This window comes from Micrasema longulum, unplaced genomic scaffold (assembly GCF_059751315.1).
Source record: "Micrasema longulum isolate JH-2025_06_02 unplaced genomic scaffold, ASM5975131v1 h1tg000579l, whole genome shotgun sequence".
NCBI lineage: Eukaryota > Metazoa > Arthropoda > Insecta > Trichoptera > Brachycentridae > Micrasema > Micrasema longulum.
In genome coordinates this window covers 222,443-249,815 of record NW_028277775.1, presented here as the reverse complement: position 1 = coordinate 249,815, position 27,373 = coordinate 222,443, and the positions used below count along the sequence as shown (strand labels likewise).

Genomic DNA, 27,373 nt, shown 5'->3' with positions numbered 1-27,373 from the left:
TATATTTTGTCTTTAATTCCTTAGGGCAGTGTATATTATTATGTACCAATTACTTATATATTAGTTGCTTCCCTAATCAAAAACCCCACCGCACGCTCCTGGTACATATCCATGTATCTACAATATCTACATATGCAGTTTGCATGTACATTCTGACTAGCTTTATTCCTGAATTGGACTGAACCACTCTATATTATTTCATTTAACATTTTTTTCTTGTAAAACTCAATTTCGCACCATCCCAAATGGTCTTGAAATTACCGTACTCGTGCTGTGATATTTTTATTTTTGCATTATAAATATAAATCCGCGTAATAGAGGATTAGAGAATTGAGATGGAAATTCCATTTAAATTATTCCAAGCGTTCGCGACACAAAGGCCGAACACAAATTTCAGTTATCTGTGTGGAATTCCGATTGCTCGATTAACATAAATATGAAATAACAGTATCAATTATTATTCAACACACAACTGCCCCGCGCTTGACCAATAATAAAATTACCTCTGTGCTTTGTACGTGGTTACCTATTACACTGAAAAAACTAACAATTACTAAACCTGTGCATTAATCCAATAACAAGTTTCAAAGTGTTATACACTTACATATGCATAACCACTATCTATAGGCATCCGAATATCTTGTTTCATTTATTTATTTTTTATCTTAAAATAGTACACGCACACGTATAAATATTTTTATGTGTATACTAATAATAACATTAAATACATACTTGTCATTTATAAATAATTTAACACGCGTGCCTTAACGTTGGACTTAATTTTTTTTTATTCATCTTAAACTTTGTTCTCATTTCATAATATTTTCTTACTGCTTTTTACAAAATTGAGTTATTCGCCTTCTTTCTGAAAACGAAAGTTTGATCTCTGCTTTTACTTTGGTATTAGGTGTTAGCTTTGATTATTTTTTCATTTTTTCGAAATTGTGCGGGTTTTCTTAATGAACAATTTTATACACAAATATCATGGTATTATAAAATATTATTTACATGTGATTATGATTACCTACTACGTACGAATATTTGTAATTTGTTTAACATTGACATCACCTTCAGGTATCTATGTAAATTTTTTTTTAAATAATTGCACAACTTTTGTTAATTAAGAACCACAACATTACTTGTTTTATTTATTTTTTTATATATACGACCAACGGGCATTTTAAGAACATATTTATGCATAGAAAATTATTATAAAGGAAAGTAGAAAGACACAAAGGTATATAGTAGACTTGGTGGGAGTGGAAGCGGGAGAAAGGTGTTTATAATTGAATTTGATTCAATGATCGTATAAAAGAAGACAACTTGTTATCAAAGAAATCAAGACTGGTATGTTTGTTAGCAGACCTAAAAATTCTGGCCATAGGGGAATGAAAACCGTAGCCGCATATAATGAATTATTCACACATATATATTTAATTCTTAAAAATCGATGTTGAACTGATTCAATATTTTTGATGCTTTGTGCTGGCGAACTAGGGAACAGAAGAGAGATTTAAGGGTATTGATATTTTTGATGTCAGTTGTGCTTCTGTTAATAAAACCAATGAGTTTTAAGGATTTATTGATGACATGTTTAATATGAATTGTAAAATAAAATTTAGTTTTACATAAGTAAATATTCCAAAACTGTTATTTTTATTTTTTATTTTTTATTTATCATGCTATTCATTGCATTTAGCCGGCGGTTGGCAAGCCAAATGTCAAGAAAAGCAGTCGCCATAGTAATTGTAATTTAATTTTCACTTGTTTGTATTAGATACTCCTTACGTTTTTGTAAATGCAATATATTGTATTATTTTTTATAGTAAACGTCGATTTTTCACAAATGAACTGTATTTATTTACGAGGGAAAAAAAACAAACCGACACGAGCGTTGACTAAGAGATTACACACGCGTTGGCTTATGACTGTGATAACTTAAGCATGTTCATTAGTGTTCATTGTGATCGCTCAAATGCTTAGCATGTTTTTTAGCACGTCGATAGTTATTTGTGATTGAGCTGCAGACAGTGTATGTATACCTATATTACAGGGTAATTACTTCAACCAGGTAACTTCAAAATCAGCATTTGAGAGTCACTCACTAAAAACACATTTGTTTACCCTCATCCATGAATGATACAAATATACAAGATACAAATAGGCAATACACAAATCGACATTATAAAAATATACGACTTGCCTATTTGCAGCATTCATGGGGAAAGATACATGCATGTGTTTTTAGTAGGTAATTAAAAAATGCCGATTTTTTTTTATTGACATAAACGGCAAATCTGCCTTTTACTTTTTTAAATGTTTTTATTATTTTTTTTTTTTTATTATTATTTTGAAGTAACCTAGTTGTAATAACTACCCTACTTTATTATAATAATCTATTCCAGTAAAGTAATTTATTTCCCGTAAAATGCCTAAATATTATTTTATTTATTTTATTTTATTTTATTTGGGAAATCAACAGTTCTACATACATATTTTTAGTAAACAAACAGATATAGTGTATAAACTCAGAACTAATAACAGATTTCCACATAGTATACAAAGTTAGTAAAGAAAATATATTACATATCAAATAAATACATACAATTTATACATATAAAATGTTATTTTCATGTACTCAATAATCAAAGATTTTTAAATATTTATTTTAAGAACATTAAGTTACTGTAAATTGGGCGGGATAAGGACAAAAATGCTTGAAGAGAGGATAAGGAGGGGAGGGGAGATGTACATGTTTATTATTATAATGTCTACTAAGTTACATAATACATTTTTAGTGTAAATTTTAAATCTGACAGAGTGATGTTTGTGTAATCCATATTTTTAAAGCCAGTTTTACCATATTAAACAAAAACATACTTGATTTGAATAAAATAATGTAGGGATATCAATGTTTTGACTATGTCAAAAATTTTTGTAGACAGGCTGGATTTCTTCCATTATGGGGGAAAACTATTTTGAGAAGGAAATGTGGAAGTCTAGGCATTTACAGACCTTATTTATTATTTTATTTTTTCCATTATAAAAAAAGATTAATAATAAAAATAATGTGACTTCACTGGGGTTACCCGTGCCGGGGACACTAAACAATATACTTTTTTTATAAATATTTTTACATGTGAGAATTAACAAAGAAGACTTTATATACATAGATTGATTAACAAAATATTCAGACAGTTTTAAACACTACGTTAAGTTTATATTTAATTTATGTACACCCAGATTATTTATATTATAAACCGTACAATAAAAGAACAAAAACATAGCATGAACTATACATTTGTGGAGCAGTTTATTCAATATTGGTTTGGACGAATGAGACAATCCATTTTACTTCTACCCAGCTCGCATGACCTTTCATTGGCTGGTTAAGTGGCAACTTTACACGCTATGTAACATTCACTATTCTGCCTATATTTGAAAATCTATATTCCTTCAATTCTTCCATTTATTGATTTTTGTGGAAGAGCTGAAACTTTGATTGATGCGGGTGAGATTCTAACCGATTTTTTAAACCTACATACTAGGCAACGCCTGAAAATATTTTTCAAGAAGAAGAATAGAATATAATATGAAAATAAAATATTTTTTCCCTTTCAAAAAAAGTGTAAAATGTATGTTATTTCCCCAGTTGTTTTAAATGTAGGTTCTTCTCCAAAATAGTAGCATTGTATATTGTAGGATAAATGGTGTACCATGCACCTACTCGGTTCGCTATACAAGTGATGGAAAGCTATCAAAGAGCCAACAGACATTAGTCAGCAGTTGTGATTGAATTATCCAATTATCTCGTATAACTGACGGAGTGCGTTACCGAGCGTGGCAATAGCTATCGCTGTCTCTCGAGTGGGACATTGACAGATGACAGTTGATAAATAATTACGTAGGCACACACGACGACACGACCCGCGAGTAACGCGAATGTGTTTTTTTATTTTTTTATTATTTTTTTTTTTGTAACCCGTTATTATTAAATAAAAATATTACAAGTCTCATCTGGTTAGTTCGTCATACTCTGCTTGAGGTGGATTTTTTATTTATCTCCAGTATAATTTTTCAAGTAGTAAGGTTGTAGGATTAAGTAGTTGAGGGTTGGTTGGAGTTCCTACCCCAGTTAGAGATTGACAGAGAAGACACGAGATTGCTGTTTGATGTTTATTTATTACATGGCGAATAAATAATGAATTATGTCACGCGAGTGTTTCGGCGATGGGGAGTTGAAGTAGCTGCACTTGAACTACAAGCTGGAACTGAGTGACGTTGTCGAGCTGGTCTGACTGACTGAACTGACGTTGGCTGCGTCCTGTGGTCTCTTTATAGATGACGTTCCTTTGTAGCTCATTTCATGGTAGGGATGCTGTGAATGTACTGCAGAACAATGCTCCCGGTTTAACGTGCAATTCTATAAGAGTTGCAGTATACGAATGTATTGGATTCGATAGAAAATGATGACATTGCATCATCGGTCATTAGCCTACTTCAGGTGAACTAATTTAACACGTGCGTGTCATCGACTATGGATCCTACAAGGTAATCGAAATGTCATCGTAATGTCGTCCTAAAGACGATCCTTTCGAGTGCAATAATTACCGCTGAATAACTCTGCTGAGCGTTCCAAGAATGATTCTTGCACACATAATCTTGGACTGAATACGAGTTCCTGTACGTACTGCAGATTCTGAGAGTCAACCAAACTAGTTTTATTCCCAGTAAGTCGTGTGCGAACCATATCCAAAATATAAAATGCATTCTCCAACAGAGCAATGAACTCACCCCTTGCGTGTTGCTTCATTGACTACGAGAAAGCATTTGATAGTCCGCATCGACCATCTCTTTGGAAAATTCTCGATGCGTGTATTATTCCTCCCAAGATTATTGCTTTTATAAAAGCGCTCTACATAAAAAGCAATTGTCGTGTGAGAATCCGCAGCTCTTAGGCTGATTGGTTCGGGATCTCCACTGGAGTAAGGCGAGGCTGCGTCCTTGCACCGTTCCTATTCATCATACTGATAGATTTTATACTATGCAAATCAATACCGCCTGATCGTGGCATTTAAGTAAACTCCTCCCTAAAGTTGTGCGACTTGGAGTATGCAGACGATGCGGTTCTTCTTGAAAAGTATGTTAGTGATTTTCAAGAAATTGTTGACAAACTGCAAGAAAACTACTCGTCTGGGTCTTAATATGAATAGCAAAAAGACTCAGATTATGTGCAAAAAATCCTCTCCTGACCCTGATTAGCCTCTCTATAATAATGGACAAAAGATCGAGGCAGTTGACAGCTTAAAATACTTGGCAGTTCACATACTGAGGATTGGAAGCATGCACAAAGAGCTCGCAACTCGCCTAGGAATTGCTGGAGCAACTTTTAACACGATGCGTGTTATCTGGAACTCTAGTCTATACTCAGTCAAAACGAAATACCGATTATTCAACTCTTGATTAATGCCAGTACTCCTATATGGGTGCGAATCTTGACTCCTTACCAAAGCTCAGAAGACCAAACTTCTGAGTTTTGAGAATAAGTTTTGAGGAGAATATTAGGTATAAGGTGGTTGGATTTTATAACTAAAATTGAAGTCCGAGAACGGACGCAGCAGCCTCCTATAACGAGCGTCTTGAAGATGCGGCGGTGGACCTGGCTTGGACACCTAACCTAAACCCAAGTTGCCTCTTCTTTAATCTCGCGGGCTCACGCCGTCCTGGGAGGCCTTCGGTGACGATCTTTTGACTTTATTCGGCGGAACCAAGGGGCGCTGGATTGACGTGGGAGGACGCGAGAGTGCTAGCTGGCGATAGCGTATCTTGGAGGCAACTGGTGATGTCCACATGCCCCACTTCTGATATTATATTTGTGTAAGTCTCCATTTGTGGTCAATTTTATGTCATCATCTAGTACGTTTCCCAATGCAATTTTGAATACCTACAATTTTTACCGTCTCAATTTTCGTCAAGTATTTTATATGAAACGTTTGTGTTTTTTCGTACGTTAAAAGTCTCCCTATATCACCTCCGCAAGCTTTAAAATAAAATTCTGTTTATTTGGTTGTTTTTTTTCTTGTTATGAATCGCTTTTTTAAATTTCTAAGATTTCCAAGTTGTCTAATTTTAATAATTTTATTTTCAATTATCTGATAGACAATAATCGCAATTTCAATAAAAACAATGGAATAAAAGTACTTCATGTTAAAAATGAAATATTATTAAATACAAAATATAATAGTCAGGCAACTTGGAAATCTTAGAAATTAAAAAACCGATTCATAATAAGAAAAAAATAATAAATAACCAAATAAACAATATTTATTTTAGTCCACTTCTGTCTAGTTTCGAAAGTATGCAGCTCACATTACCATCCTTTCAAGCAGTGGCGTCTTTGCTACCAAATTTCTAGTGAAGCTCAGATTTTAAGGATAAGTATAATATGCGTAAATGTTATGTAGGTACCTACAGTAAATAACACAGTACGGACCATGTTTGTAGGCATCTTAGAGCATTTTTATATTGGTTGCTAGTTTTTTATCTTCATAATGTGTTGACATAATGCAAATCAAAATACATATTAGGTACTGGTTAATAGCAATGATTTCTTAGTGAGGCTCAGCCTCGCTTGCTTCATATGATCCTTTGTCCCTGCTTTCAAGAAAAAAAGACTTGATTTATTTGTTTCATTGGCAGTAATTTAAACTATTACTTTCAGTTTAGGAAAATCAAGCCATATTTGTTTTATGAATATGTGTCTAATATTGACGGTGTAAAGGTAACAATATAATATTATGATATTCATTACAACAATTCAGGTTTAGTACCGAGTACCTACCAGGGCTGGTATTCCAAACGCTCTCGCGGCCGTATTATCTCGTGTATTTTGTTGTTTTCTCGTGCCGCGAGAGTGGTTCAGAATAGCACCCCTGTTACTAACATAGATAACATACCAACAAACATAATTAGAGGCCTGCAGCACGCAATCTTTTAATATTCGGGTTGTCAATGAACAAACGGCTTCATTAAAATGGCTTCTCATTAATTAAAACACACAAAAATTGTTTCCGCGAGATTATATTCTGCATTTTTACGGACAATAAAATAACGTCAGCGTTCCCTTATAGGACATAATGGTGCATAGGGCACTGCATTTGTACACCAACCGTAGCGTACTTAAATCATTTTTGTTACATGAAAGTAAAAATATGAATCTTACGCTTCAGATGCCAGTCCAGGGGTGATTCCAAACGCTCTCGCGGCCGTATTATCTAGCGTATTTATATACAAAATACAAGAGAAAAACTATTTACTCGTACCGCGAGAGCGGTTCAGAATCGCACCCTAGAGGCTATGAAATATTTTAGTGCAAAAACACCTTTTTAAATTATTTTTTCATGTCCACCTCGTAGTCAGCGCTTTTTCCGCTCATGCATGCAAAAGTTTTCGGGATCGATTAAAATTTTAAAAATATATATTTGCAGTATTTATAGGGGCAAAAAATTAGCTGTTAATAAAGACTAATTATTATTACATATTTTTGAAAATTATCTTTGTATATTTTATACTTTAGAAATTACTTAACGTTCATTTTTATAAAAACTGGCGGACCGCCTCTCACACTGATAATAAATTGACAAAATTGATCAAACATGTCTTACAATTCATGTAATACAAAGTTTATTCAATCAAATGGGTTTAATTTTATTGAAACAGGTATATGAAATATATAAAACTAGTTTAGTGTGATGTATAGATGCATGGTGTCTGTGTGGTATAATGCAATTATAGATAAATATCACGTACTACGAATACCGATAAAAATATATGAAATGGATTTATAAAAATCAATTGTGTTTTCGAAATCAATAAGGATTAATGTTTTCATACATAACTTTAAAAAATATATATATATATAAAATATGTCACTAGAAAAACGCGATACGTTTGGTATTGATAATTGTGACGTCAAGATCCGTGACGATGTTTTATAAAAGTTTTAACAGTTACGAAGCACAAAATTAACATCAATCGTGACGTATTACAGGCGTGGCCAATTCTTATTATAAATAATGCTTGAGTTTTTAAGATTAAGAAATTACCCTTAGGTTAAGATATATTTTTTTTTTTTTTTTTATTTATTAAATCATACAAAAAAAATTTTTTTTGTACTCCCAGGAGTTACAACAAACTCATTTTGGGACAGAAAAATATTTACACATAGGTATGTTAACAACAATAATATAGCAACAAATAGTAATAAAGTAACAAGTAATAATATGTACATAAAAACTGAAATAAGATAGCAAGCAAATATATGATACAAATCATACATCCGCTTGCCATCCTTTAAACAATCCATAATAAAAATTAAAAATAAAAGTGTTATATTTACATATTGCAAGAAAGAAATATTTAAGGGAAAAAATAACTTAAAACTAAATTTCACCCTCCACGTACCTCCTCAAGTAGTAATTTTTTAAATGAATACAGTTATTTATTGACGTTCTATAGGACTCCGGTAGCCTGTTACTCGCTACAAGCAAGGTGTAGCAGAGACCTTAGACCATACCTTGTCGTGCGTGATCCAGGTACGTGAATATTTTGACGCTGTCGCGTATTATACTGATGGACGTCACGATTAATATTTAGGTTATTTGTTTTAGTAATATTTTTATGTATCGTATTATCATCGCTATTAATTTTTAAGATTTAGTCATTTTGAAAATACACTGCCCGTGACATCACGAGTTCAAGTCATTAAGACATTTAAAAATTGAACCCCTTACCTGTTAAAACAAGCTAAACGTTGAAAAACATAGCTACCCGAAAACCGTAAATCTATCACAACACATGATAACGCTGCCATGTTATTTTTGATTTTTTTTTACAATATGCATAAAAGGTAAAACAGAGTATTAAAAAAATAAAGGATAATGACAAAGCAATGAAATACATATTAATATTAAAAATAGTAAACAACAAAATCCCACAAAGGCATGGCCTGTTTGTGGGTATATAAGAAAATGTTAATGAATTTTCGCTCCTTTTAAAGTGTAGAAATACTGATAGGATCTTAAAGAAACAGGGTGGTATTACATCTATGTGTAATTAGCAAACAAATGTTTAAGTAGCAAAAGCATTACTTAAAAATTGAATTATTTTTCCATCTGTCAGATTGTCGAAGAAACGAAATGAAAATTTCGTTAGTATTGCCAGGAAGAAAATTTTTACCCTACTTTACTCATCTAATGAAAGAACTAATGAAAATTAGACATCGGATTAAACAACGCCGTGGGGGACATTTGGGCGACATTATCATTAAAACATCAAAATTATTCGTTATTCGACATTATCATAAAAACATCAAAATTATATAAAAATATCCGTTTCATGTAAAATAAAATTTGCTTTATATTTTAAGTTCAAAGTTCGTTCAAATTAATTAATTTAATTACTCTTATTAAATTATTCTTTACTTATCTACTCTTCTGTGTCAATCAATATTTCCGCGTGCACATTAAAATTTTAGAGAAATTAACAGATAGCTTTTTTTTACCTTACATTTGCGTTATGATTAATTTCGTTTCCCATCAAGCAACATAACGCGGCGACATCACGAATGGGCGACGAAAATAGAGCTCAGTGGGGGGAGTATTGGACACAGTCCGATGTATTCAAATATGATTCTACGCTTCTTCTGGACTATTCTTAATTCTATGACTGGCCCTGAAGTCACTATGCACTCTGTAGATGTATTGTGACAAGTGTTAATTAGATCTTGCCCTGGAGGGCCTGGAAGCTCAGGCAGTGTAGGGGGCGAGTGTTCTCATATAACTAAAACTTCTTCTCAAAGCCCAGATCCGAAAGTATCGGGCTATTAGGAAGGGGGAAAGACTTTTGTACCCTCAGGTTTAACCAGAGGTCGAAGTCAAGTTTGGTGTATTTCCAAAAATGATGTCGGACAACAATAATTGCAAGACCTTCTTTTTGAAAATGCTTATGATTCTAAATATAAATGTTTTTATTTCAGAATGGGATCTATGATAAGCTATCTGTGGTGGGGAAGACAAGACCCTGATGCTGTGGATCCAAAATCTGGCCTATCTGTGAGGGACATTTACAACGTTAAGAAGTCATGGAAGAAAGTTGATGCAGATGGTGTAGCATCGGGTACTGAATTACTATTGAGGTAGGTGTACCACACAAAATTAACTATGGATGATATGTAATATTATCAAGGTAATTTAATATTATGAACATAGAATTAAGAATAGTCCAGAAGGAGCGTAGAAACATAGTTGAATAATAATAAATACATCGGACTGCGTCTGAAAATTCCCCCACTATACCCTACTTTCGCCGCGCGCATTCGTGAAGTCGCTGCGTAATGTTGCACGATGAGAAAAAAATAATCATAACACAAATGTAAGGTTAAAAAAAGCATCTGTTAATTTCTCTAAAATTTTATTGTGCACGTGGAAATATTGATCGACACAGCAGAGTAGATAAGTAAAGGGTCATTTTATTAGAGTAATTGAATTAATGAACTTTGAACTTAAAATATAAAACAAATTTTATTTTACATAAAACGGATGATTTTTATATCATGTTAAATAAATATTTTATGTTTTGAAGATAATGTAGGTCAAATGTCCCCAACAGAGTTGTTTAATCCGAGGTTCGATTTTCATTATTTTTCTTATAAGATGAGCAAAGTAGGGTAGAAAAATTTACTACCCTGGCAACTCTAACGAAATTTTCTTTTTGTTTCTTCGACAATCTGACAGATAGAAAAAATAAATCAATTTTTAAGTAATGCATTTGCTACTTAAGCATTAGTTTGCTAATTACACATGAAATGTAATACCATCCTGTTTCTTAAAGATCCTAGCAGTATTTCTGTACTTTAAAAGGACACAACACGGCATAGTTTAATTCAAATCAGGAGTTGCGTACTGGTAAAAACGTAAACCTACTCACTTATGAGTAGTTTAGTCATCTTCTATTTGACAGGCGTATGCGGTTTCTAAACTATTCTTAATTCTATGATTATGAACCAAGGTTCAAAGACAAAATTTTTTTGTTGCAATAATAAATAAAAAATATGTTTGTGTATATCTTGCTTACCTAATTATTTGAAAAAATCATAAATTCTATTTATATAGGAAAAAAAAAAGGGTTTTATACAATTTTTTAGCGTATAAATTCTAGATTCATTTGTCTTGTCATTATCATTCTTGTCATATGAATTTACGTGAAGTACTGCAAAGATCAACTGAAGGACTGGGATGGGCAGCTTTCGGAAAACTTATATCTTGAAAAATACCCGAACCCCCATCAAACGAAAAGTGTTTTATTCCTGTATTTTGCCACTACTCACGTATAGGTTTGAGACCATCACACTATCCAATAAAAATGCATATAAACTGAGAGTCACACAGAGATCCATGGAGGGGGTGTTGTTAGGGAGTCTCGGAGATAAAATAAGACATGAAATCATAAGAACCAAAACAGGAATGCTGGACATTATTGAAAGATTTACAACATTGAAAGGGCGCTGGGCTGGTCATGTTGCTCGCAGCTCAGACGATGGACTTTTGTGCTGGCACCCTCGGACTACTTCCAGAAACCCCGGATGACCCCAGCTCTGCTGGAGAGATGATATTGTGAAGCGTTCGGGAATAGCAAAGATATAAATAGCCCAAGACCGTTTTGGATGGCTACAGGGTGTAGAATTAAAAGTAAATAGAAAGAGGGGGCCCGAAGAAGCTAGAACTTGTAGAGAACTCCATAAATATATTGTTGATATGCTTTTTCATAATCAAAGAATCGAATTTGTTGCTTTACTTTGTATTATTTGGTACAATTTTCCCTTATTACCTGTCTTTGACAATTCAAAACTACAGATTAACAACTTAATGGTTCTAGAGATATGGACAGAGATGGATCAAAATTAACCCAGCCAAATAGATATTTTTAGAACGGCTGCAATTATTAAATTATAATGCAGGTCTTAATAAAATTTCAACTAGCTATCTATTGTTCTAACAAAGCTATCATTTTCTTTTTTCATAAGATTTCCGTTTATTATTATGTAGTATTATGTAAAATATGGTATTCATTTAATAGTACTAATTTGTTATATTTTCAGATATTTCCAGAAGTATCCGCAGCATAAGCAATATTTCAAAATGTTCAAAAACATCCCAGCGGATGACCTCAGAAGCAATATCCAGTTTAATGCACACGCCCTTAACATTATAACAACCTTGACATCTGTAATTGAAAACTTAGATAAACCAGAATTAGCAGCTACAATGTGCAAGAAGATCGGCACTAACCATAACATAAGGAAAATAGAAGAAAGGCATTTCAATGTAACTATATTTTAAAAATAATAATCAAATATGAATTGAGCATAAATAATGAATTATCGATAGCGACTGTTAAAATCATTTTTATTCTCGACAGCTATTATATTATTCTTCCAATTAGAGGCCATGGTGTTGTCGAAGTACACAAATAAAAAAAAAGTTCATATTTTGGCATGATTTCTTCCAGTATTACCATTTATGTGATCCGGGCCTTTTGCTTACACAGCAATTTGTCTCTCGTAATGTCAAACTTGAAGGATAGTGAAATAAAGGTTTAAGCCAAAATTTAAGATGTGTTGACCTTTCATGCTTATTACTAGGGTATAGACATAGATGTCGCACGTATGGCGGTGAGATAAATAATATTGTATCGTATCAAATCATATATTTTTGTACTATAGAGTTGTTAAACCACTCTCTTATAAAGTTGAAGAAAATCACATGTGTCGTTGTTCTACGATCATGACGATATATACCCAGACAGCGTAAAAAAAAAAACAATAAAAAATACTTCGTGAATAGTATTCAAAGTAATAATAAATACAACTGTTTATACTTTTTTCTCCTAGCATTCCTATCACTCTTAATAATTAGATTTAAATTTAACAACCTGGAAGCTATAAAACAAGAATTTGATCTAAAACTTTAAATCCGGAGCCTGGATGTCTAATGATTACAATTAAAAACATGTGTACCTACACCTACGTTAACTTATAAAAGTTGTTTGGGGGGGAGGGGGGGGGGCGGCTATGAAAACAGAACTCTAAGGTTGCTTGAGTTAATTTTTATATATTTTCTGTTATAGGATCTCAAAGAAGTGCTGGTTCAACTTTTTATTCAAGACTTGAAATTTGGAGAAGCCACAATGAAGTCCTGGGTGAGAGCCGTGACCTTCATATACACCAATATCTTTACAGAAATTACACATAATAAGAACTAAGAAGCCTTCAATATTTACTTCGTTGCACAATTTTTCATACCTCACTATTTTTACACCATACTAATGTAATTTATGTTTGACCAAAACTATTGTATACAAGTTTTCTTTTTTAAAAATAAATGTTAGGTTAAATAAATATTGACAATACAATGTTTTAATAAATAAAATCCTTCCTTCCTTACCAACAATTCATTCCAAAACAATACAAATATAAAGATAAATTAATCATATCTCCAGGAATTCATAATAAAGACGTGTAATTGAAAATACCAAGATTGGTTTAAATTATTTATTAGAAATAATTATATATTTTTTTAATAATTAGAACATTACTTATTTGACTTCTTTAACCTGGAGACCTGTAACAAAAAATCAATCATAAATAAACATTTCTCATATTTAAAAAAAAATCTGAATAAAGGGTCATGACATTTTTACCTAAACCATCTAGATCGAAGAAAATCGGATAAAACTTTATTCTGAGAATTGTAAAAGCAGAAATATTTAATATTTGGAAAAATGTGTCATGTCTGACTAGTTCGAAATACCAAAAAAATTAATTAGAAATTATAAATATAGTGGTTCTTCCACTAATTTAAAAAACAAAACAGTTGTTATTATCTGACATCATATCGAGGCTATGCTGACAGAATGCATTAAGTCAACAGTCTTTATATAGTTCAAATATTTTTTAATATAGGTGCAACATGTTGATTTCTGATGTCAAGAATAAAGATTACTCTTTCAAAGGTTTAAAAAAAATTAAAATAAAAGAAAATTGTGGGAGAAATAATGCGTTGAAAGAATTAAAAAAAAACTTTAAATGCGATTATCTCGAAATTTGTTTTAATGACTTAATGCATTGTCAGTAAAACCTGGATGGCAAACATATTGAATAAAATGATACGGTTAAGAGTATAAAAAATAAAACTGAAGTCCCTTATTGGAGTACCTATTATGGTAAAAAAAATAAAGGAAGAATAAGTGGTTGAACAAGTTGATAAAATTAAGTATTCAGGTATAACTGTTGACAATAAACTGAATTTTCAGCCTCACATTTAAAAAAAAAAGACAAAAAAGTAGGATTTCTAGTATTAAAAAAAAACTAATTTTCACTGAAAAAATTGATTTTTAGGTCACATTAAAATAAGACCTATGAAGTTTATATTTGAAGCACTAATTTTGTGGTTATTCGTCATAATAAAATAAATATAAATCCACTTAGTTTTATATTTATTCCATTTTAATTAGTCCTGTGTCTTGGAAATTAAACAGAATCAAAAGCAATTAAAATTATGCGAGAGTAGTATTCAAGTGCAGTCAATATACAAAAATAAAATGTATGTTACACCCAAACGATTAGATTAAAAGAATACAGTTTTGTTCAATAAACATTTGTTACATTGATTTACAAATTAAGAAGGGGACTACTCCCAAGTGACATATTAAAGGGTATTAAATGCAACAAAACAAGGACATTCACAAACATCGAACGAAAAAGATTTCTTACTTCATAAGGCATGAAAAATTACTTTTATTCCTAGGAAACTCAAAAAAACCTTTTAAAAGTGTTTGAAGAGTTACCAGCAAGTCTCAGGAAAGCTAGAATGTCTCTACACTTAAAAAAGATGGCATATATGAATATTTTGGACTTAGTATGAGGAATACTGTGTAATTTTTTTTGCACCACAACAGGCCTCGAGGCCTAATTTCAGTGGTGAACTGCAGTACAGTACACCCAGGCTTGAGAAAATTCACATTTAATTTTTGTGTTCTCGCAGGGAATCGAACCCAGAACCTTTCTTATCCACTTTACCACAGGGCCTCTATTTTACGCATTTTACGACTAGATAAAGATACAATGCAAAGCTTGCAGGGAAAATATTAAAACAACATACCTGGGGGAAGAGACTGTTTGATCTTTTCTGCCTTTTCTTTATCCTTAATTACCAGGGTATACAGAAATCTGGAGCAGCGAACCTTGAACTTGACATTGTCAGGGTTCTTCTTTATCTTAACAGCTAAGGACAGATAAAAATAAAAGTTTTATAAAAAAGAATCCGCAATGCAATCTCACATTTACAGTCACCGTTTTTTATACCACAATAAAAAGGTGTTTTATTATTATTATGAATCAAGACTGGCCGAAACCAAAACAAGAACTAACCACTCACAAAAGTACGATTTTCCTAAGGATGGTCACCTGACAATTATTGTACTTAGAGATGTGCTGAATCCCATATTCTAAAGTAAAATTAGGCCATGCCGACTTATGCACCCTTTCTGTGTCTCCACAGATATACAGTCGAACATGGTTACAACGATCACAAAAATAGTGAGATCTCGGATGTTACGAGGAAACATTCATCGACATTTAAGTTTATGGTTTTCTCCATACATTTATTCACTTTTACAACAAGCTACTTCTCGGACATACCGAACAAAAAAACTCTACAATTGTTTTAAAACATAATTTTTAAAATAAAAACCTGAGTAATAAAATCTAAATGGGCAGCTAACTTGGGACCGAAGCCGCTGGACATCGGGATCGGATGACGTTTATGACACTATGTTTCTTAAGTACCCAATTGGTGTTTTCACCGACAACATTAAAAATAAAAAAAAATTGTTTTTGTTAACCCGGTAAGTACTGGCTCGGCACCACATTACAACTTCTTTAGTAGTTTATGAATGACATCCCTAAACATTTCTTTTTTTTTTACAAGGCTTTTTAGTTATTTTTATGTTCAATGGTCAGTGCATAATAAACAATACGAGGGGGTGATGTCAGATCAATTAAAACTAACCCTTGAATTATAAACATGTCTACTAACAAGAGGAAGTGTCTCTCAATTCGTGAAAAAGTAGCTATTATCTGTTAAATAGAATGTGGCGTGAAAAATCTTGAGATGTGTAAAAAATCTTCTTATCCATGGTGTAAATATTGTGGGAAACTAATAAAGTACATTTATCTGAATTTTAAATTTAGAAAGTAGTAAATTTTCGTTTATAGTTTTATTTTTTTGATTATCTGTATGAACTATATATATATTTATTTGTTTACTTAATGGCAATACGCGATAGCGATTGGGTTTAAAAAAACCTTTCTCAGGTATAGCGAGTAATGCTTATAACGAGCAAATTCAGTCAATCCCATCTTCCTCGTAATAATAACCAAATTAGACTGTATTAGCAAAAAAGTAAGAAACACCAACTTTTTATAAGGTCGATGAAAAAAGGGTGTGAGATTTGAGCACGGTGCATAAATTGTTTGAAAAAGACATTTTTTGTATTTTATCTTGAAATAGCCATAATAAGAGTTGGATCAATTAAGAGCAAGGCAGCCAACGAACTATTTAGTTCAACAATAATCGTTTCCGCATGTTCACAACCAAGAAAGCTTAATTTAAATTAATCAGTCAACTGATTTAGCAAATGGAATAGTAATACTAAATGTGTAGTAAAATAAACTATTTCAATTTGAAACGTCTCGTAAACGAAAAGTTAGGTTAGGTTCAGAAACAGTTGTTTACATATATTATGACAGTGGCTGAAAACATAAATTATTTAACGCACTTTACACGGTACGCATTCAAAAGCAGTTATTAAATCACATGATATAAAACACAAATCGAAAGTGTGGAGAATAAATACTCACATTTAGCATCCTTCCTCCTAGCTTTCAGGAGGAAATCTTTGATGTCCTTAATTTCACGGGGCTGAAAAGGAGAAAAAAATGTATGTTTAAGTACACCGATTGAAATCGTTTCCAAGCGCAATTTACATGGTAATTATTAACATTAAAATATTAAATTTTAAGCCATCCTCACCATTGTTTCTCGTGTGAAATGACAGTTCAGTCCGGATCTAAAAAGTAGACAATGTCATGATGAAATTCAATAAAGAAAGCCAAATTTATTACGGAAATTGTCATAATAAATAATTGATTAGCCAGGATAAGGAATATAATTTAAAAAACATAAGATGGAAGAGGATTTGGGTTTTAAAAATATTTAACACAACTTACAGTGACGGACGATATCGGGAAAGAGAAGGTTAGACAACTTTACAAATAGAAAATTGAAACTTTGTTTTTATTTGTCAAGTAGGTACACACATTGTAATGCAACATCCACATTTTACCAAATAAAATATTATATATATATTCTTCATTCTATTGTCTATGCCAATCTATGCATCTATGGACTCAAGCTGTCAAAGTTAAGTCTAAATTCGGTGGAAGTTGGATTTGTGTTGACACTAATTTAATTGTTTCGAAATTGTGATTGAATATAATATTGACTTCAATAATTAGCAATATCTATAATGACTCGATTAAAAGAAACGTTATCAGCATTCAAAAACCAGGTAATCCGGTCGTTGCTCGACTTTATGTTATGAAAACTATTAGGTACATTATTATTTATGTTTTGGTTTTTGTATTGATTTCAGGTAAAACATGTAATGCAACAAATGTTTCATTTACCTAATAGAGACAAATTAAGAGCTCTCGAATTCTTTCAAAAATATCTGGATAACATAAAATCAACTCTTATCGTCTCAAAACCTAAGAAAGTTTGCCCAAAACGAAAAATTTTGAAAGCACGTCACAAATACAAAACTCGCAAAAAAACCTTGATATCAGTTGATTCCAGAGAAATAAACAAAAGTGATGAAATCATTGGAACCGGTAAAGATAAGAGAGAAAATAATGTACTGCCACCTAAAGAAATTTTGTCTCAAAGTATGGAGAGTGCTCCTGATAAACTTAAACATCAGATGATTGAAGACATAGATGCTCCTGTCAAACAAAATAATGAAGACTGTTTAGACTTATTTTTGGATTCTTCAAATAACAACAGTCATAACAGTGAATGTTCCGATATTTACGAAACATTCGAGGATGATGACTTGATCAAGTACGACAAAAAAGATGGAGATATTGGCGAAATGAAAACCAAAAAATGCAAAGACAATTCTAAAAAGCATATTTGCTATGTTTGTAATACTTCATTTATTAAATACGAATTATTAATAAGGCACTTGTTCAACCATGAAATTTCTGCGCAAACTTGTTACAAGTGCCGAAATGTATTTCAGAATGCGATTTCATTCAAACTTCATCTCAACATCAACTGTACTCAACTGAATCTGGAAGACGTATTCCAAAATGTAGCGGAATCCCTGGAATATGCATCAAATAAAGTTAAAGATATTCTTATTTGTCCTTACTGTGGACAAAGGTTGGGTTCATTTTATACATATTATTTAGTTATTGTCAAAACCATCACAGTTGCACATTAATCAAACAATACATCATCATTTTCTTTCTGCGCCTAATATTCCCTAGGGCACAGTATTAGTACACCGATCGCAGCATACCTCGATCATTTTTGTTATGTGAAGGTAAAATAATCAGTCTTATGCTTCCGGTGCCAGTCCAGGGAATATGTAATATTCTAGTGTAAAAGCAATGTTATCCAATTTGCATACTGCACGGATCCCGACATCTTTGCTCCTATCATAACCACTCATTTGTCTAAGAGATTGTATTTTGACCTTTGATCCTTATTTTTCCAATCGCATATTTCACTTCCATATATTAACGTCGGTATCAGGACTCCATTGTTAACTGGTGCCTCCTACGACAAGCATTTGTTTTCCGAGGATCGAAACTATTTTTTTTTCTAATATGTAATATTGTCAGACCCATGACAACGAATAATATGAGATATTTTCAAACTTTTCGCACCTTTCTCTATCCAATAAAATTTGAATTATTTACTGAGCTTCTGTTCAATCTTACACATAAATCAAAATATTTCTGTTTTTTAGCCATTTCAATTAGTCATATATAAATGTGCCAGAGAATGGAAATCAGGTTGTGGTAGAGTAAGTAAAAGTAACCTCAGACCTCTAATCCGCGAGTCCGCGTCACTATCACGGAACCACAACCCGGTTAACCTTACAATATTTACAAGATAATGAGTACCCGAGACATAGAAATGAAATTATTGCTATTTTTTTCATTATGCTTTTACCGTAATGCACACTAATACTTGTTATGGTATTTACAGATTTACAAAGAGTTTCAATTTTAAAAGACACCTATCACGGATCTGTAGTGAAAGTGCCATCAGAAAACAAATAGACAAAAATTCCAAGCAAAATATTCATTGTGATTGCTGTAGTTTGGTATTTAACTCAGAAAAGGCCTTTGAAAAACATCAAAAGGTAGTATATTATGTTTCCTTTAATATATCAATAGTGGATGAATAGGAATTTACCTAAATGCAGTGTAAGATAAAATCATTTCTGTACCTTAGAGGATAAAGCTCAGAAGTCCACTTGTTTAAGTTAAAAATGCAGCAATTATTGCAATAAGCTATTTTATACATGAATAAAACACCCAAGTCTACTTTTGTCATAAAAATGTTTTTTTAAGTTGAAGTAAAAATGTGAAGTCCCCCTTTTTTGAATGCAAAACACATCAGTAGTCCCAGGTACGCTATTTTAATATGTAATTTTATTATCAAAATAATCATATTATACATTGAAAGTTTTTTTATAGTTTTAAATTATCTCATTTGGTTCAAAAGTTATCATGTTTTGGAAATTGCACAATCACAAAATTTTGTTTCCTGAACATTTCGTTCAATGTGACTCCTGTGGTTTTTCTTTTAAGGTACAGATTTGATCTCTATATTCTTATTTTGTTTTTTTTATTAATATACTTAAAAACTTTTTCTCTTTTTGTATCTTCCACTAGGCAACCTGTATCAAATAATGCAAATTCACGTAATTTATACACACAAACATACGGTTTAACATGAAATCAGCACCTATAACCTTAAATTGTAATAGACACCATTTAAAACAAATGTTGAAAAAAATAAAATAGTATAAATTTGCTTTATTTTTGCCAATCTGTACTACCCACTTGGGGAATCATTATTTGATTTAATAAATATAAAAAAAGTAACCCCATGCTCTGAGAAATATCAAAGATAATGATTTTTTAAATATCCTTCCATCGACGGTATTTAAATCCATCCATTATTATGAAAGATTTTTGGGCAAAGTATTATGGACTTACATTTTCAAACAATTTATGTTTTGACTAAATTTATATTACATCTTCAGAATTTGCCCCCATGTTGTTTTGTTTTATTTCGTTGAGAGGGAATGTCAATGTTTTAGATTATCAACCGGCTATTTATTTATTTAATGGTTTTCATTTAAAAAAATTTCAGAATCATGAAAAGGGTAATGTTAAGTGTCCAAAATGTGATTCTTCATTTCCTACCAGAGCACTACTTAGAGCGCATCATGCTATTCATCGTCAGGTATTATATCTTCTCCTTTTCTTTATTTTGCACTTAATGCTTTCTGCAATCGAAACACAAGTTGCATTGTTATTTGGATCTTTCCTTATTTACATTGAGGTAAAATTATGTTTTTGCAACTAGTTCTTAAGACAGAAATATTACTTTAAAAAAAATTATTCTCCTCTAATGAAATTAATTAATCACCCATAAAGTCTTGTGTAAAATATCCTTTACCATTATTAGTAATAATGTTTGTCTGTGCCGATGGGTATAATGCTGTATATGTGTTTGTGAATTTCAGGAAAGAATTAACAAGTATAAATGTCAACATTGCGCCATTACTTTCCCAAATAGGATGGCTTACAGACAGCACAAAAAGGAGTTCAGAAATGATAATATGCATAACCAAGGTATTAATTTTTCTTGACTTATTTTTAATATTAAAAAAAAACTTAACTGAACCTTTTTTTAATCACACATATTCAAACATTCAATTTAATACCAAAAGTTAGTAGAAGATTCAATTTCCTCTTAATGCTTTGTTCATCATAACTTTACCAATATGTAATAACTAAAATTAATTCATTGCTTAGGTTTTCTTCTTGTGTTTACAATGGCATGCTTAATGTAATTGAAATTATGATTATACATGTTATATAACTGTTGCTATCTTTATATTTATATATAACTCCTCCTAAGCGGCTTAACCAATTTACATGCGGTTTTCAGCTAAATGACTTTGCGCTGCGCGTGTTTGTAGATATTGAAATCTTCATTCTAATCTCTAAAAAAAAGTAAGGAGGATAAATCTTTTTTTCATCGACCTACCAGGGTTGCATTCGACGAGAATGCATATTTAAAAAGGAAGGATGTTGTTTTTTTGTGTTTAAAAAAAGTTTGGTTTTGAATGTTTGTTTACAAACAACATTCGCGTTTTATGGATCCCAATCAGATTCTTTCCTTAAATTCCTCACATTTTCATCCTATTTATTTCTTCTTACTGGTTTTTTGGTAATACTAAAATAATGTTAACTGACATTCAATACGTTTTTTAAAATCGCATTCGTGAATAAACTGCTCCCCTGTTGGTGAGAAAAGCAGCGTTTGATATTTGCAAAAAGAATTCTATATTTGAAAATGAATTATTTTATGTTTTGAAGTTCAACCATCAACAAGTACCTAGGTACCTGCTTAAATTTGATATTTGAAAATTAATATTTTTTTGTTTTGGAATTTAATCATAAACAAGTACCTAGATACCTACTTATCAATGAAAAGTATTTTCCTTTTGATCAGGACAGTTTTTGCACGCTTTCACGACACAATCGGGCATTTTTCTATTTATTTCTTTTGGTTTTGAATAAATGCCAAGCTCACGTTAAAACCCGGCTGGCTGCGAGTGGATCTCTGGGCGGTTTAGATTCACAATTGGAACCGGTAGGTAATGCTGCGATCTCAATGTCAAATGTCTTTTAGTATATAGTTTATCGAAAATTCGAATTTTTCAAGATTTTGCGTTTGCTGAACCAGCTAATAGCAGACAAGACAACGTTCGGGCAGGACGTCTGTCAAGTCAGCTAATATATATATCAACAATATTTTGAGTTTGTCCAAATTTTTGTAGACAAGGACTGGATTCAACTCCCTGGGGAGCTACCACCAAACCAGCCATTGACAGGTCATAAGCCCTGTAGATGCCTAGACTTATATATTACCTTCTCTTAAATGTTCTTCACCTCTGTTGTAATATGTTAATATATATATATTTTATGTACATTTAAACTGTTTATTGTAAGAGCCCTCTGGGCATTAAATAAATAAATAAATATTTTTAAATAATTTTAGTACATATTTATTTATATTTCTTAATAAAGAAGTTCATTTGTTTCTTTAAATTTGTCAATAGACTTTTTTCCTTTCTTTTTTATGTATGGCATTATCATTGCTACGATTTTTTTATGTTTGGAATTTTTAAATTACTCTGCCGATGATTTCACTAGTTTTCTTTGGTGAGTTGGCTTCCTGGAAACCGGAAATCTATCACAACACTATCATCGGTTGATTCGAAAGAACTTGTGATGCCACTCAAAGTACATTGTTGTTTTGTAGTAAAATATTTTTTATAAATTTTTTCATACTTTTTTGAGAAACTTTGCCGTACAATTAAATGCCTTAATTTTTACTGATTTAAGAAAATATTTTTTATATCCAATTTCCAGAAGCACTGAACTTTCTTATCAACTGTTTTATGAAGAACTTACGTGATATATATATTATATTAATTTCCAGGTGATGAACCGACAAGAATTTGGTGTGAATTATGCAAGATTAGCTTTTATGATCAATACACATATGAGCGTCATTGCACGAGAAAAAACCATCTCAAAATTGCCCTTCCGTACTCAAATTTTGATGACAAACCTATCATTTGTGAAAAATGTGGCATTAAGTTTGAGCTTAAATCAAGTCTGACCAATCACAATGCAAAGTTTCACAGTGGAAAAGGTATTAGATTAGCAACCAAGCACATAATAATATTGTCTTACTTATTATATTAGAGCCCTGGACTAATATATATTTTCGGCAGATAGGAAGAAATTGCCTTGAGGCAATATGCCCGCCCTTATGCATATTATGTATGTAAACTGTATGAAGTGTTTAAATAAATAATATGTGACATCATCTTTTTTAACTTAATTTGAGGGGAATCTTATCATAATTTAATCAATATTCTCAAGAAACTTATGCACAGGGTGAACTGTCTTCAATTAATTTGCTTTCTAATTTTGGGTATTAACCAACCAACCCCGGCACATATATATATGTTTTCCCCCGTAGCTAATATAGCTGATGAATTTACTTGCAAACCAAGATGCTAAAGATATGTACATATTTAACAAGAGTCTTGAGGATTTAAAAATCAATATTTACTTTTCTTATCTTTTAATTTTATAATGTAATGGTATTATGTAGAATCATCCATTATACTTCTTTTTTAACATTATAGATCTTATACTCACTCTTGAGTTGTTATTCTACTTCATTAGTATACATCATTAACTATATGCTTTTGAATTTGTTTTATGTAAATAATAACCTTAAACCAGCCAATGACAGGTCATGAGCCCTGTGAATATGCCTTGACTTCCATAGTCCCTTCTTTAAGGTAGTCTCCATCCCTGTTGTAATTTGTTAAATAATAACCATTTAAAATAAATAGTAGGTACATTTTAAAACACATTTTCCAAGGGTACATGAATTATTTATTTTAAATAATGTCATTTATAATTTATATAGCGTGTTTAATTTTAGAATCCATTTTGTGTATAAAAATAAAGATTTACTTATGTATTGATACTATGCATAGGGTTGTGTTTGGTAGGATTGCGGTTTTAGAATGAGTTTGTACGAGGTACTCAAATTGAGGTATTAAAATGTACCACCTCAAATGAGGTGAGTTGTGAGGTAATGCGAAAGAATAACTGTGATCTGGGGGTCGCAACAAGCAACGCAACGCACAAACCCACACACAAAACACAAATGTCGCATATATTCACAAAATCTATTAAAATACACATGTGTCGATCGGTCTGTTAGTTCGCTGAAAGTATGAAAGTAAAGCGCTGTTTGATTTGTGAGATGCGCTAAAGTAGAACAAAGCATTTGAGGTGGCACAAACATATTTTTTCTGTTGGTTGGACATTTTGCGTTGGTGTATGTGACATTTGTAGTGCCTCTTATATGAGTGACTCAACACTAGCAATGGATAAATGGTTAATAAATATGGCGGCCTCCGTGGCGTAGTGGCTAAGACGCTCGATTTATGCACTAGAGGCTCTGGGTTCGACTCCCAGAGAGAGCACAAAAATTAACAATGTGATTTCACTTAAAAAATGTTTTGGAAGAAATAATGCGATAAACCGAGATTTTTTTTGAAAGAGAAGACGAAGTCAATTTGCTACGAAAAGAATCAATACTAGGATTATTGTTTGCAGAGTTCATCAAATGTGGAAGTTGCGAGTACAAATCTTATTCTAAAAGTAACATACAGCGACACATGCGGTCTATCCATGAAGGAGTGTGCAAAGCATACGCTTGTGACAAATGTCCCTCTTTGTTTTCCTGTGCCTCTGGAATAAGAGATCATGTCAACTCGGTTCATTCAGAAGTAAGTGCTACCTTTTTTTATCTTGTAAAAAATAATGTACTACTTGTATCATTGATGTTTTGTAAAAAAACAATATTTATAAGAAAATGTTGAAGAAGATTTCCATTTATTTATTTCAAAGTATTTTTAGTGTTTTAATGGGAACCACATGTTAGTGTACATAATTAAATGAACATGTTAAATAATTAGATTTATTTAAATAAATATATGTATGTACTTACTTACCTGCCACTTTAACTGAATGTTCAAAGAGTTTTACTCCTGCAATAATGGAATTTAGTAAATTATATCTACTTTTATTCATTCCTTTTTATTTTGTTTAAGTTGTTAAAAGTTATAATGAAAATCATAATTATAATTTTCATTAAATTTCAAAGCATTTAAATAATTTCCTTGTTTATTTGTTACAGATAGGACAATTCAGCTGTGATATTTGCTTTAAGCGATTTAAACTGAAAAACCGTTTAAGCAGGCACAAAACCACCCACACTTCTATTTTACCATTCGCTTGTGTACAGTGTTCTGTGGCTTTTAAAAGGCGTTGTCATTTAACAAGACATATGCTTACTAAACACAAGGAGCAAGACATTATTGCCAACAAACATGGTATTTATTTTCTCTTATCAGCCTAATTTTAGTTCATTCAACCCTAAAAACTATGTTGTACAACAAATACATTTTTTAAGTAGTAAAAGTTATAATTCCGAAACACAAGATATTATTTCCTTTCAGAAATGTTAAGTTTAAATATAGACAGATTAAATATCACTAAACATTCAAACCTTATTTTATATAACTATTGGATTTTATTTAAAGCATTGGAGTTATCCAATATTAATTTATGGATGTCTAATTGATTACTGTTTTTTATTTTTAAATTATAATTGATTGATTTTCCACTAGTCAATTTTGTCAGCACGATAAAATTTTGTATGTATTATTCTACATAAACTTGTATTACTTTTAGTAATGAGCCAAGAAACTAACAATATGATCAAGAAAGAAAGCGAATCATCTACCTCACAAAACATTATGGCAAGTGTCCCCAATATACAAGAGGAGAGAGTATTTTCACTAATAGATGCACAATCTGGCGAGTTAGTCACACTATCAGCCAAAGAGTTGTCTAAAAACGCTGTGATCAACATGTCTGATGGAACCTTACTAAACGAAGTCCACCTGCCGGAGTTATGGCATCACCAGCAAACAGCCATTTACTCCCTCAACCCGATGCAGGATTCTGTGCTTCCTCAGCCAGAATATAATATCATCACGCATAACAGGCCGGAGATGGAGCATGTCTTGCAGTCGCAGATTTCTAAAGATGCCACCATGCCTTTCTGCATACCTCAAGCTACTCCCATTGAACACATATCAGTAGAACAAACACTGGAACCGAAGGGTGTCATACCACAATTTATGTGTGTTTGTGTTTATGAAAATTCCGGTGCTTAGCACTTTAATCAACATCTTTAATACTTTACCAACTTCTATTGGATATTCGATGTAAATTCCTATATTTAAACTGATTTTACTGAACAGAATTATACTAACAACCCAGTTGTATTCTGCAGTTGAATAATTCTTATTGTTAGAAGAGAATTCATACCATAATTTTGATTTGTCCTAGCTCGACACCATCATATTATATTTACGCACTTTACCATTGATTTCAACTCCTATATAAAATTAAAGTTATAAACACAAATATAAAATATTTTACCGTAACTGAAAAGGGGTGGTGTCTCAGCTGTTTTAATTTTACAAGATTGATGTGTATATGTGTAGCTAAGTATTTATTAAAATTTTATTATGTACATATATTATACCCAGTGCTCGATTTCTAAAAATTGAGGTACCGGAACTCTGTTAAGGGCGGACACACCGGGGGGTCTGGGGGGTATTCCATACCCCCCCAGCTAAAGGGGGGTCCGGGGGCCCTCGGAAAATTTTCAAAATTTCAGTTTAAAATTACGCATTTTTAGGCTGTTTTTACTTCTCAGTTAATAAACATACATGTTTATGTATGTAACATGTTAATAAACATAATGAAAAGCAGTAAAACAATACAACATAACTGTTTCAAAAATTGTTCTTAAAATATACTCCAAAACTTCATCATGTTTTCTTCGTATTTGCCTTCTCTTGATCTTTCCTTACTCTTGACAGCTAGCGCCGAGTGGTGTCCAGAAACCAGCCAAGAGTTAACATACTTCTCTGGATCAAACAGTCTAAGAGGAGGTCCATTAATTTTCAAAAACATCAGGCCAGAAACCGTTCTTATGTTGAGTGAAGATCGCAGCGGTGTAATTATTAAGTTCATCTGAGAGAATCCTCTTTCACATTCACTTGATGAAATGGCAACCGAGTCAATTGATTGTTTTACAGGATTGAGGCTTTCTGGTAACTCTCTGGAGTAGATATATTCGCGTAAACCTGTAATTAACTGTCTTTCGTTAAGTTTGAACCTGGAAGCAAGTTTCCTCATTTCATTTTCCCCAAAACTTATTGGGAGTTTCGTCGGCCAGGTTTTGGTATCCATAACTTCAAGAGTTGT

The 27,373-nt window shown here is 32.0% G+C and overlaps 3 protein-coding genes across 5 annotated transcripts in view; 2 read left to right on the top strand and 1 right to left on the bottom strand.

Moving 5' to 3' along the window:
- Positions 1 to 13,470, top strand: part of glob1 (globin 1) — a 36,710-nt gene extending 23,240 nt beyond the window's left edge. For 2 of the 3 annotated variants that reach the window (XM_088228351.1, XM_088228353.1), the window contains 3 exons: positions 10,037 to 10,195; positions 12,158 to 12,383; positions 13,186 to 13,470. In XM_088228351.1, the coding sequence (XP_088084477.1) occupies positions 10,038 to 10,195; positions 12,158 to 12,383; positions 13,186 to 13,320 (519 nt within the window). In that variant the 5' untranslated portion in view covers position 10,037 and the 3' untranslated portion in view covers positions 13,321 to 13,470. Of the gene's footprint in view, positions 1 to 8,517; positions 8,595 to 10,036; positions 10,196 to 12,157; positions 12,384 to 13,185 lie in introns of all 3 variants that reach the window. The other variant, XM_088228352.1, reaches the window with a different exon arrangement.
- Positions 13,471 to 13,595: 125 nt separating this feature from the next.
- Positions 13,596 to 17,406, bottom strand: RpL38 (ribosomal protein L38). Its single transcript, XM_088228354.1, has 5 exons — positions 17,348 to 17,406; positions 17,151 to 17,187; positions 16,979 to 17,039; positions 15,219 to 15,341; positions 13,596 to 13,679 (listed from the first exon to the last, which is right to left on the bottom strand). Exons 2-5 carry the CDS (start codon positions 17,151 to 17,153, stop codon positions 13,654 to 13,656), a joined length of 213 nt encoding a protein of 70 aa, XP_088084480.1. The 5' UTR covers positions 17,154 to 17,187; positions 17,348 to 17,406; the 3' UTR covers positions 13,596 to 13,653.
- A 128-nt stretch (positions 17,407 to 17,534) lies between these two features.
- LOC148280450 (uncharacterized) lies at positions 17,535 to 26,935 on the top strand. Its single transcript, XM_088228348.1, has 9 exons — positions 17,535 to 17,688; positions 17,773 to 18,563; positions 19,398 to 19,554; positions 20,574 to 20,666; positions 20,950 to 21,058; positions 22,938 to 23,153; positions 24,644 to 24,816; positions 25,227 to 25,422; positions 25,784 to 26,935. The coding sequence occupies exons 1-9, from the start codon at positions 17,647 to 17,649 to the stop codon at positions 26,269 to 26,271; spliced, it is 2,265 nt and encodes a 754-aa protein (XP_088084474.1). The 5' UTR covers positions 17,535 to 17,646; the 3' UTR covers positions 26,272 to 26,935.
- The last annotated feature ends 438 nt before the right edge of the window (positions 26,936 to 27,373 follow it).

Coding starts and splice junctions, on each gene's coding strand:
- LOC148280450 (XM_088228348.1), top strand. CDS start 17,647: ATGACTCGATTAAAAGAAACGTTATCAGCATTCAAAAACCAG. Junction 19,555..20,573: donor CCTTTGAAAAACATCAAAAG/GTAGTATATTAT, acceptor AAAAAATTTCAG/AATCATGAAAAGGGTAATGT. Junction 25,423..25,783: donor CATTATTGCCAACAAACATG/GTATTTATTTTC, acceptor TATTACTTTTAG/TAATGAGCCAAGAAACTAAC.
- RpL38 (XM_088228354.1), bottom strand. Junction 15,342..16,978: donor TAGGAGGAAGGATGCTAAAT/GTGAGTATTTAT, acceptor ATCTGTCCTTAG/CTGTTAAGATAAAGAAGAAC. Junction 13,680..15,218: donor CAAACAGTCTCTTCCCCCAG/GTATGTTGTTTT, acceptor TTTTTGTTACAG/GTCTCCAGGTTAAAGAAGTC.